At 34.8% G+C, this 13,089-nt stretch overlaps 1 protein-coding gene across 1 annotated transcript in view; it reads right to left on the reverse strand.

Annotated features, from left to right (window-relative positions):
* Positions 1–3,616: 3,616 nt before the first annotated feature.
* The window catches only part of Impbeta11 (importin beta11), a 277,003-nt gene continuing 267,530 nt past the window's right edge, over positions 3,617–13,089 (reverse strand). The window contains exons 25-26 of the mRNA XM_090391468.1: positions 12,793–12,871; positions 3,617–4,807 (exon numbers count right to left, since the gene is read on the reverse strand). Of these exons, the coding sequence (XP_090247594.1) occupies positions 4,646–4,807; positions 12,793–12,871 (241 nt within the window). The 3' untranslated portion in view covers positions 3,617–4,645. The remainder of the gene's footprint in view (positions 4,808–12,792; positions 12,872–13,089) is intronic.

Raw genomic sequence — 13,089 nt, forward strand, 5'->3', positions numbered from 1 at the left:
TTATGGTCTGAAGCAATGAAGGCTATGAGGTCAGTGTATTGTGTCTGTAAATTATGTATGTTCCTTTGTCCAGCATACCTGTTTTGTAGGAAGAAAACCTCTCCACTACAGTACAAGACTAGCTAACTCACCTTCAAGTGAAAAGCCCCTATGAAGTTTCTTTGCATTCTAGACAGGATTCAAAACTAAACTAAACTAAACAACTAAAGGGCATTGTCAATATTGAATGAATAATAGAGGCTCAAAAATCAGAGTGTGTGCCTCAGAACTTGGTCAAGCAGTTAAAAAAAAAACGGGCATATTTTTGATGGGCTGCAAGTTCATTCAAAATTCTGTCTGCTGTTTAGCAAAACTATTCATCATCATTTTGAGTTACCAAGCAGTGATAAAAGGCGATCATAAACTGATCAGTGGGTATTTCATGATGGCCAAGCAATTTTTGACAGATCTCACACAGATGTATGATGTTTATTTGAACATCTGACAAGAGAGTGAAAAGGAAAGAATGCTGGAAGCAGATAATATAATTAAGAAAATCCCAGGCAGTTTTTTAACTGGCATTGGGAACTATACGAAGAGCAGAAGATTACTGATGCAAACACAAACCTAGTTTCACTGGGCTTTGGGAAGTTGAAATCATGTCTCTGTGTAAACAATTCAAATTGTATTTTTCAAAAACATTAATTGCATTCCGAGACAACAGTGGATGTCATTTAACTCCAGATTTGAATCCATTAATGAAGTTCTCTAAAATAATTCCATGTAGCTCTTCTGAATGCAAAAGGGGAACTTAGCTGTGTGAACTTAATGAACTGAAACTAGATCCAGATTATTTATAGGACATATTTCAAACTTAACTGAAAAGTGGAACCCCAAGGCATACAAAATTAGCTTAGGAGTCATTGGTCAGCCATAAGCAACCATATGAGACTGTGCAGAGACCATGAAATTACTCAAGATGAGCTTTGAAAGGAATTATAAAGAAAAGCATCCTTCAAGAGTCATTTGTATATATATATATAAAAAATGTTTTTTTTTTTAAATTAATATTTGGAATTTTTTCCAGAAATAAGTAACTTTCAATACATATTTTATTTCAAAAATATTATTTAAAATTGTCTATTTTGATGCTATAAAAATTATTCATACATTTTTTTATTATTTTATATGTCATCGAAGGGTTATCAGGGCATGGAGGTGAATAAAATCATTTAGTTCTGGAACTTTTTTTTTTTTAATTTTTATGTGGCACTACATCACTGAACTAGGTGCAAAAGAGGTGGAAGCAGGTTTGACAAAAGTAACAACTTGAGAACATTGTTTAACAAGAGACCAGAAAGTATGACTGCCTTTTGAATGTTTCAAACTTTAATACAGACAGGAAAAAAAAAAAAAAATTTTCAATGATAGCTGCGTGCAAAATGCATAATTTTTCTCTCCAACTTTAACAGCATTGGCATACTTCTTGAAGAACCATGCTTAAATAAGGGATAAGAATTTAAAATGCAATGGGAAACAAATGGTCCATACCTGTACAAATATTTAATGGTGCACTTCATGCAAATATATGAAGCAGAAGATGGTAAACAATAATTCATCCAAACAAAATGAAGCTCAGAAAACATAAAAATCATCTCACTTTGCATTTCTGATAATGTCACAGAGAACAAGATCAAAAATTGCCAAGTTAACATTCCTATAAGGAAGAAGAGTACACAGCTGTAATCAGAATTGCCTAGAAGACAAACACCCTCCTAATTTTAGAACTGAGTTGAGATGAGATTCTTAGAGGAGGAAATCCTACCACCACTACCTCCATATGAGAATAACTAATGTTCAGTTGTTAAGTCTTTATGACAATTGTTCATATTCAAGACATGATTTGAAAGTGTTTCCAACCAAAAAGCATCACTTTTGACAGTGCTGTGGAGGTGCTGGGGGAGAAACAAGAGCTTATAGGCCTGGTCAGCAAGGATGTCATGAAATCTCTAGATATTCAACCTAAAACAAGACTACATAGAAACTAAAAAATCATAATAAATAGAGAATGGTAATTTTTAAGTTTCATATCTATGACCTAATTATAGGGCCTAAACTATAGGACAGATATTGATAAAAGTTGTGCTGTAGTAAGTTATTAAAAGTCATTATGAAAACATCAGGTTTCAGCTATATGGATTTTGCCTATCTCTCTTTTCTCTTTACATGCCCAAGTGTTAGTAACAGATTAGTCTAAAAGTAGTTGGAGTTTGATGAAATTTGGTATGGGAAATATAAGCTTTGTTAATTGAATGATTTATTCTGTTAGCATCATATGTTTTTTTTTTATTATTATTATTATTCAGGCCTCCATGGAATCAAGATTCATCGCAGGAAGCCCTTCCTAGGAAACACAAAGTCCAGTACTGAGCCCTGTGGGACCCCACTTGCAACCTTCTGCTTCCTTGAAACTGCCCCACCATACACAACTCTCTGATACCTATCAGACAGCCAATCCTGAATCCAGTTGTTCAACCTCATTGCAAAGGTGGTGTTACCTTCACCACCTTCACAATATGTCCCCTGAATTTCAGGTTTTTATCAATCATCAACCTCAGATCTCTTATCTCCCCTACTTCCTCCAGTACAGCTCCTCGAATAGAGTATGCAGCATCCCATCGATGTGTCTCAAACCTCAAGACCTTACATTTTGCTGCATTAAACTGACATCCCCCCCCCAGTCATTTACCTATCTGTCTAGCTTATTCAAATCCTCTTGTAGGGCTACCACATCTGCACTATTACTAATAACCCTTCCCAACTTCACATCTGCAAACAACTAAATATCCCCCTGCCTGCAATCCACTGACAATGTCATTGATATAAAGGTTAAACAATATAGGTCCCAGTACTGAGCTCTGTGGAACCCCACTTGTAACCCTCTGCCTCCTTGAAACTGCCCCACCATACACAATTCTCTGATACCTATCGGACAGCCAATCCTGAATCCAGTTGATCAACCTCACACATCCAAACCCATGTGCTGCAACTTAAATATCAGTTTATCATGAGGCACCCTGTCAAATGCCTTCAAATGTCAAATTTGTGCAAAAATATAAGTAAATCTTTCCAAGAGAGCAGTATTTTTTTTTTTTTAATTCAACAGCAAAAATTTAGGAACAGAAATAATGAAAGAATTCACTGGTATTATATTTTCCAGTATTTTTTTTTCTTGATCGATCACAAAATTTAGATTTATCATTGCTTTTTACAGCAAAATTAATGATGAACTTTAAAACCGTATCTCTCATGCATAATTTTTGTTCATTTTTAATTTTAACTGAATATTTTTTTTCATTTAAAATTTTAAAAAATCAGTTAATTATTAATTATTTTAAGGACTGCTAAACAAAATCTCAGTGAATGGTTATCAGACCTACATTTTTGTATATCTACTCTTACATGAACTTCCAGAAAAAAAAAAAGAAAAAGACAATGACCCAGGGTAATGATTTTGTCATTATGTAAATGCTGTCTTGATACAGACTTAATGTAACCAACTTTGCAGTGGATAACATAAATTCCAACAATGAAAAATAATTTGCAGTAAGTGTTGAATATATAATATAAGGCAACAATGTTTTAAAAAGACACTTTATTTTTTTACCATAAAACTTATCACAAACACTCTTTATTCTTTGCATTTTCTTAGCAATGATGTATTGTCACTGATTTAGGTTCAACAATTTTGCAATCTAAACACAGTTTCATTTTTTAATCTTTTGCATTGGAATTGCAATTCTGAGAGCATAACTTTGTACCAATGAGCTAAAGTTTACCAGATGCACCACCAGTACTAACATTTGTGAGTGGCAATTAATCAAATGAGATTTGAATAAGAGTTTATTTTTCTCTCATTTAATTTTACTTATTTTCTTGCTCGTTCCACATTGCACAACATTTAACAGTATAAATTTTATAACTGGATCATTTCAGCTGACATTTAAAATACAGTATAACAAAAACGGAGTTATAAAATATCTGAACATGACCATATAATAGGTATGAACAAGTAATCTTGGTATCAGTTATTTTTACAGAAACGCATTACGTCAGTATTGGAAAATTACATCATCCTCATTAGGAGACAGAAAAACAGATAATACAAAAATCATCAATAACTATTTGGCAAGCCCAACTGTTTCAAACTTTTGAATTTTTTAAAACAAAACTTATTAGCTGCAGTAATCACTGGAATTAAAGTTTTAAAGCCAGCAGCTTATGAATTCTGTTCATAATCCACTCTGTTATTGCTGTGAACAAAATAAAGATGACAACTAATTCAATGATTCGAACAGCAATAATGGCATGCACTATTAGTGCTTTAGAAATTTGCAAATCCTGTGATTGTCCACCTTTATCCCCTCCCCTTGCAACCCCAATTAACAAAAACTCTTGCCTTGAATGACTCAATGTTTTCTACTCTAGATCTAGGTGATAACTTAGAGTAGTACAATAGCATCGTTAAGTCAGCTCGAAACATGTTACATTGTAAAACAATGTAGAGCAAGAAGAGAGAATAACTTCACAAATTCAGTGTGCTTTCCAGTTACCTATCACGCTGGAAAAATTTTTAAGCAGTTCAGAGATTTTTATGCTGTTAATTTCACTGATGCAAATACATTTTCAACTGCTGCATAGTTTCAATATCCACAGTTGCCATTAGCTGTTCAAATGCAGTAGGTCCCACAGACTGCTGTAGTTTTGACATTTGAGAACAGAGATACTCTTTAAGAATTACAGTATGTACAGGATCTTGTCGAGACAGCTGAAATATCAAGATATCAGTAATTAATAAAAAAAAAATATATGTCCATCTACTTGCAGGAAAAAAAAAGTATAACTAAGCAATTAAATTTAGTCCAAAATTTTCTATTAAATGCAAATAGTTTATTTATTCACTTAATTAGAAAGTAAATTTTAAGAATTATTATTTTTTATAGCAAAATTTATGCTCCTAATATCTGGATAGTTTATTACATAGACATCTTAATAAAAAGCACTTGGTTTGTCCCTAACACCATACAGACTGGCCTCAGAAGCACACAATGATTCTGACTTTTGTGCATTCTAGTATCACTGTTTATTGAAAAGCAATATTTCACTGCAAAAATTTATTTAGCACAAAAATGCACCATAAATAGGTAAATAAATCCTTTAATGCCTTTTATTCCCAAACAGAGTAGGCAGAATTCCTTTAGACCTAACTTTTTGAAGACTAATAGGCAGCCAGTCTCTATCCTTCAAGCATTTATTGAGAGTGAGCCTGGATTATCAATAAAACAAGGCTTTTCAGGACAGAGGGTATAGCAGCCAATGCTACCAACCATGTCATGGCCCTAAATCCTAACACATATTATTATCAACAGTGTGAGTCATAGTCAATTTTCTTGCAACGTAGAGTTAAAAATCTGAATTTCCATTAAAATCCTATGAGCCTGCATCAGAGATCAACTAACATGGGAAATGGTCAAGAAAGGCTTAGAAAGTTCCTCTTGTCAGTGTGACTAGAATTAAACTTAGAATGATTTCTCTTCAGACAGCCCACCACTAAATGCAAATATCATTTCCAAAGAGCTACAAAGGCACTCAAAAATTCCTCATGTGAGCTTCATTAATGAGCATTTCTAGTATAACTACTGACATAAACAAGTAAAACCTAGTTAGCCAAAGTGGACTGGATAGAATCTCTGCTTTTCAATTTATAGGCTGTAGATTTAACCCCCCTCCCCCTCCCCACTGTGGCATGAATGCTTGTTGTTGACAGTCTGGCACAATTTTACTAATCTGCAAAATTTTGTAACTAAACATCCTCAACTTTTTAATGATAATGTCATCCATGAAAGATAAGGTTTATAACCTTTATAGCATAATAGTACAATGGATAATTTATGAGTTATATAATCCAGATATTCTGCTGTACAATATTTAGCCTATATCCTGATATAGGCCAAACATCAGACTTTTCCAAGCTGCTTTGAGTCTCCTAGAATCAGTGTGATGATTTTGTACAGGGTGATATAAATTCCCTAAGAAAAGACATCTACACACATTCAAGTCATGATGAGATTTGAACCCATAACTGCTTATTGGATAACAGACCACCTCTTAGACTAACATGGTGGGCAAACTTGAATTCTACAAACTTAAAAAAAATAACTTTTAACAGACAAGGTGCTATATTGTCACTCCATACTTTAGTGATGTGCCACACAAATTCTTACAAGGTGATCCTATGCCATGCTGTGCTTTCTTGGTGCTTCAACTCTCTGAAGACCTGTCACTTCTGACTGATTGACTACTGTTAGATCTTGAATAAGGATCTTCATCAAAAGGATCATTCATTCAAGATTTAACAAGAATACAATAGTAACCAAGAAATACTTCTCCTGTTAGTAAAGTAACAAACTGTTAATAGAGAACATAATTGAATTACCTTAAAATGAAGTACACAAAAAGGAGGAATTTGTCTGTCTAGATAGAAATATTGTTGTTTGAAAACACTAGTAAGAAAAAAATACTCTATGCACAATGTATGTCAATGCAAACAAAAGTCCAAAGGTTTCGTGTGAGTTACCCACGATAAGCATAATGCCTGAAGCAAAGGCATTTGTGGAAAGTGAATTGAACTCGTGTTCTCTGAAAAGAGAGCTCTTGAGGAGAAGAGTTGTGACTAAACAACTTAAGGGCCAATAAGAAGGTGCTGTGAGAAAACTTCTGTGACGAAAAGAGGGCGCAACAAGGGATAATAAATGCGGGTTCACGCGGGTTTCGAGCCCCGTTTTTTCTGTTCCTGTTTTCATTCGAACCCACGATGCTGACTAGTGGAAGAGAATTCTATGGCATTGGATGGCAAGTTTCTCCCTGTTGCTGACTGGCGAGTATTGGGTGAGCTATACGTGACATGACGGCATCCTCCGACTCAGGCCATCGGTAGACATGTTACCAAAATGAGACAATGGAAGGTTCCTCCAGGGAGACTGGGAAGTCTGACGACAGTGACCAGCGAGACGAGCGTTTGCCCAGCAGAGTGCAGAAAATGATTGTACATGACGAGCAAAGCGACCTCCACGTGGATGCAACCCACTGAAGCAATAAAGTATCTAACGGTAAAGGACGGACAAAGGGTACACGGTAACCTCATGCAGCAGTGGTAATGTACAGAATTCTCTTATTTTATTAACAATTAGCATTAGAGGAAAAGGGTGAATCAATTTCTAGTTGGAAGAAAAATGGACAATTGCCTAGAGAACCGTTTGAATGACTTATATGCATTGTAACTTGTTAGCTTCATTGGACTGGTAATCGGAGGACCTAAGTTCTTGTGTGAGACCTAATAAATGTGGTGGGATCTGTGTTAGCATTTGAAGTTAAAATTGTAAACTTGTATTTTCCCATGCTAAGTGTGTTTTAATTGACTAGAGGATATGAGTTATATGTTCATCAACTAGAGTTTCATTTATGATTGTCAGTTGATTTAGTATAGGTATTGTGATAAGCTTTTGATATGTTTAAACCTAATTGTAAACTCATTAGATCTTTAATAAACATGTTTTACCATGTAAGTCTGAGTTTTGCTTGAGAATGAGACTAATTTACCACTCATAAAAGTTTGAACCTATGCATAAGGGGAAGGTATAGAATAATTAGAAAGGATAGGGCCATGACTGCAAACTGAGATCTCTACAGATGCTATGTATATTTAACGAATTTAGGTAGCTGTTAGAACTCTGGGAAAGTTTCTCTGAGCAAGAATTCTTCTGTCCTAGGACTCTGATTGGCACAGCTGGAACAAACAAATTTGTCAGAATTCGAAAAGGAGATGGCCCCAGAGAGATAGACTGGAGATCTCATTCTTAGTTGGCACAAGGAGGGATAATAGTAATATAGATTTTAAGAAAAACCATGACGTAATACTACTCTCACACACACACACACACACACACACACACACACACACACACACACACACACACACACACACACACACACACACAATCCATCTCTTTGAGGATGTGCATTATCTTCTTTTTCACAGGTATCTACCCCTCTATTACTGTTTTGAAAGGTCTCCTCTTCCATTTTTTTCTCTACCAGTTTTCTTTTTGCCAATGATCTTAAGCAGTCAAAGTTCTAATGATCCTCTCTAGAAGTGCATCTTTATTTATTTGCCTTCTGAAGTATGAGACAAGACTCAAGTGTTCTGTAACACCACATCTCAAAAGCAGCTACCCTTTTCTTATCAGATTTCTTCCAGCTTCAACTAAGTCAATGGGTGTTTTCCTAGCCATTCCTAATCTTTTTTTGCTGTTTTCTGAAGAGCAGTTATTCAAAGTGAAGATGAATCTCAGCTACTCCACTTTGTCTAGTTATTTCTCCATTAAGGTAAACTTGTTTCTCAGGCCCTTCTTTGTCTATACTTTTTTCAAGTACCATAATCTTTGTCCTACTGAGATTGAGTTCAAGTCCTCTACTCTTGCTGATCTCACTAACTTTGTTAAAAAAGACTCTCAATATGAAAATGGGATATACTGACTAAACTTTATTCTATGAACAATATATGGGCAGAATGTTGCAACTTTTTAAATTTGCTATACACTCTGATATCCTGAACTTCAACTTCCTATCTACTAAATCTCCAAGCTTCCTAAGCTCAGTCAGTTTCTTCTAGCGTACTCCCATGAATATAATACACCACTTATCTCATTACATCAAAGTGCATGACTTTATATTTACTAACATTGAACTGACAGCTATTTTCACATGCCCACAATTCCAGCTTATTCAAATCATTCTGTAAGTACTGCAGGCCAGTTACATTCCTGAATTACTCTGCTCATCTTTGATCATCAGCTATCCTTTCCAATGTCATTAATATTCAAATCATTCTGTAAGTACTGCAGGCCAGTTACATTCCTCTGCCTATTACTCTGCCTATCTTTGATCATCAGCTATCCTTTCCAATGTCATTAATGTTAAGATTCAATAACTAAGGACTGATCTATGGGATACACCAATGGTCACCTTAAATCTTGCAGACTCACAACTCCCATATACCACTTTTTTTTTTTATATCTGCCAGCCATCCATCCTCTTATCCAAATTAGTAGTCCATTCTCCAACTTATGCAACAGCATTTCATGTCAAATCCTGTCAAAATCTTTGCTAAAGCTTTAGTTAAGTTCAAAAGTATCATGGTGTAGCTATTCCCTTTGTCTAACTCAACCATTACATTATTTATGTACATTTTTATGCTGGAACATGCCGTTAATGACTATTTAGCATCTAGCAGTTTTTGCTGCTACATTCAATTTCAATGTCTGCTTCCCAATCCAACAAATCAAAAATATTCTATTTCCTTCTGTGGTGCATAAGTATAAAATGTCTTACTTTCTAATTTTCCATTCGAAATTTTCCACAACAATTAACTTAAACTGGCTATCATTCAAGAAGTTTACATTTATGTTGAACACTATAGCTATCTGCCCCCTTCTTTCTCCAATCTTTAGTGCCTGAATAAATCATCATATACTTATTATTTAGAGTACCTCAACCATTTTTTTTTTAATCTCAGTAAAATCAAGTATGTCACAACATGGTATTATTTCTCAGTGGGCTAAGAAATTCATCGGGTGGGCTAAGGATTAGATAATTCAAGAACTCTATTATAGAGACCAAATTTAGTGCTTTTTCAAGGCATGTTAGGCCTATAATAAGTTGAGAAGTAGTATCACACCAGGCAATGAAAATCATTTTTGCCACAGTGGGAGTTGAATCCATAACTTGTTGGTCAGAGGCTAGAGCTGTTATTCTCTCAGCCTACCAGACCAGAAAATTCCCCTACTAGCTAAGTCTCTTTTCTGTTCTCTAAGTCTTATTGGCATTAATTCTCTGATGGAAACAGCAGTGCCTTTGTAAAACTGACAATATCTCAGCTAGCATGATACAGTATTTGATTACTTATTAGATATAATAACAGTACACATCACCTTCTTATTTTATCTAAAAAAATCTTCAGTAACCTTTTCATTGTCTAAATTAACATGTGACTATAACGAAGCCAAGTCAAGCAATCAAATGTTTTGATAAGCACATAACTTCCATCAAAAAATTGTTTTTGAATTACAAGCAGCTAAGACTATGAAAACAACGTATTATGTCTATTGTGTATGTGTGTGTCTGCATTCTTTTGGAATGATCTTGATTCAGATCTCATCTGGGATCTAAAGTACAGGGGGTTTTTAATTGAAGGATGAGGCAGCCATTCTCATATAGAGGTGGAAAGGTTTTATTCATCCCGGCTTGCCTGTTTTGCAGGATGAAAAACTGGAGTTTCTGGGATGAATAAAACCTTTCCACCTTTATATGAGAATGGCTACCTCACCCTTCAATTGAAAAGCCCCTGTAAAGGTTCTTTAGATCCCAGATGAGATCTGAATCAAGATCTCAACCAAAGGACATGGTCGATACCAAATGAGCTATGAAGACCCTTTGGATCAAGAAAACAAAACTAAAGGAACAAAAATATTCAAAAAAATTTCTGCAAGCGTCTTAGTGACAATTCACAACTTACAGAAAAAAATGTTCATTTAATTAGTAGATGAGATTTTTTTCTTTTTCTTTTTTTAATGACTGTAGGAGCTTGACAATATCACATACTATTTTCCAAGGTTAAAAAAATGACTAGTTGGAAAAAAGATGGTTTTGAGTTTTATCAGGAACTGCTGAGAAAACTATTTTTTTTAAAAAAAATATCTTTTAATATAAGCTGAGTGAACCAGTCTAAGAAAAAGGAAGTACGAGTTAGTTTTATCCCTCTATGATTATTCCAAAAACTTGGATTTTGTCTTTCACAAAATACACTGATTAACCTAACACACACACACACACACACACACACACACACACACACACACACACACACACACACACAGTGTGTTAAATCTTGAATGAAAGGTATTATATTGTAAAACATTTCATTCAGATTTAACAGGCACAAAAAAATTCCCAGCGAAAATGCTTGTATATAGGCATAAGTGAAATTGTTGACAGAAGTAACGAAATAATCATTTAATTGCAAATTCTCCTATGTATTATATTGTTAAGTGTCCTTGTAAAACCGATAAGGGTTGGAATTTAATGAAAGTTATGTTAACACGAAATAATCGGCTTAAAGAAATGACCCCCAGGCAGTCATGTACGCAAGGCCCAAGTTGCGCGTGTGGAGAATGCAACGAGGAGAGAATGAGTGCAAGATTTTAGATGCCGGCCAGAAAAGAGTGACGTAAGAGGGAGAACAGCTCAGCAAGGATATATAGAGCTTGGTGACGCCAACTCGGTACTCTTTTTTTTTGTTTGGGATTCCTGTTCCAGTTGTTCCCAGAGAAGTTGCGTGAGAGCGGTCGAAAAGAACGATGTCCAGTGGCAGCCATGCGGCCAGATAGTGATCCAGTGCGGGCATAATCATCGGTACAGTGGAAAAGCCAGCACAAACCGATTAACATGCCATGCAGAACCACGTGGACCGAACCCGGCAGAGCAGCTTTGCCCACATCGGAAAAGGTGATTCGTGATCGTAATCACTAGTTTGTCCTACCTGAAGACAACTGACTGGGTAACAAGCCGTGTGAATTTTTCGGGAGATCGAGGGAAAAGGCAAGAGAGATTCTGATGCTCGGTAATGTAGAGACTTTCAAATTCCTTTGTATGCAAGAAACAGTTAGTGTGCAAATTTTGCAGATATGCTCAGTGATTGGACTTACAAAACTGAACCAGGACTTTAGTATCTAATCAACTGGTAGATTTGTCTTAGCTCTGAGTAAGAATTCATGTACAGTGTGGTATTGAATTGCTAAAGTTTGTTATAGCCTGATGGTTCTTGAATCTAGAATAAGATTGCACAAGAATGTTACTTGAATAGGATCAAAACAGAAATTTAACTGGTAGTAGATATTGTCTCATATTGTTTATGACTAGGAATATTAAGGTTATGTCTGGTTAATCATCTTAAATTTTGTAGGAGAGATTCAGTTTTGTTAAGTGATCTTAATATTTGTACATCGTATTAGAGTAATGAATAAACCTTTCTTTTTCTTATCTAACAAATTGCCTGATCTGTGAACTCAATGCACCACTCATAAAAATAGAACCAGTGCAAGTTAAATTGTGAGGATAGCTATGACTGCAGTAAGAGTAAAGATATACGAAGTTTTTTTTTGTAATTGGGAATTTTAATTGCTTGATTATCGAACAGTGTGTCATTCTGAGTGTTAACTCCCTGACAAGGAAGATTCACCTGTATAAGAATTTGGATGGCACAGCTTTAACAAACAAATTTTTCCATATTCCGACACAGAGTTTATTTCCAGATTTATATCAAAGAAATTTGGCTCTAGCCGTGGGCAATTTCTTTGTCTACCGAGTTTTGCACACGTGAGCAATTTAAGTAGTGGTCACAGAGCGAAAAGGGTGAAAGCAAGCGCGAGAAATTATATCAAGTAATAAGGATATTCACTAAAGATAATAATCGTAAGTTTTAATAATAACAAATTATAAACACAACAAGCACACACAAGGTAAGAATTTAAGGTAAAATAAAGTAATAAAAAAGAGAAATTTAATAGTGATAATTACTTTTTTTTTGCTTGTACATAAAAAAAGAGAAAGTCCGAATAACAATTAATATAATTATTCAATAAGAGATAGTTGTAATACTTTATTATATACAGTGAAATCAAAAGCAATAAAGCTTACTTCTAATTTCCTTCGATCATGTTCGGTCTCCTCCTCTTCTTCCTGCTGCAGAGCATCATTGGCAGGAAGAACAAGTGAACTGTAACATTAATCATTTTAATGAGAATAAAAATTTATTTAACAGAAAAAAAAAAGCATAGATGCCAAACTTTTTTCACTTTAAATGGAGTATAATTTATTTAAATTAATTTTTATTCTTAGCAACTTTTTTTTTTGTTTCAGTAGTATTCAGTAAGTGAAAAAATTATAATTTTATATTTATGCAAACTATACATTAAGAGAGAGAGAGAGAGAGAG

Source organism: Typopeltis vanoorti, chromosome 4 (genome assembly GCF_054136105.1).
Source record: "Typopeltis vanoorti isolate ZY-2024b chromosome 4, IOZ_Tvanoo_1.0, whole genome shotgun sequence".
Taxonomy (NCBI): domain Eukaryota; kingdom Metazoa; phylum Arthropoda; class Arachnida; order Uropygi; family Thelyphonidae; genus Typopeltis; species Typopeltis vanoorti.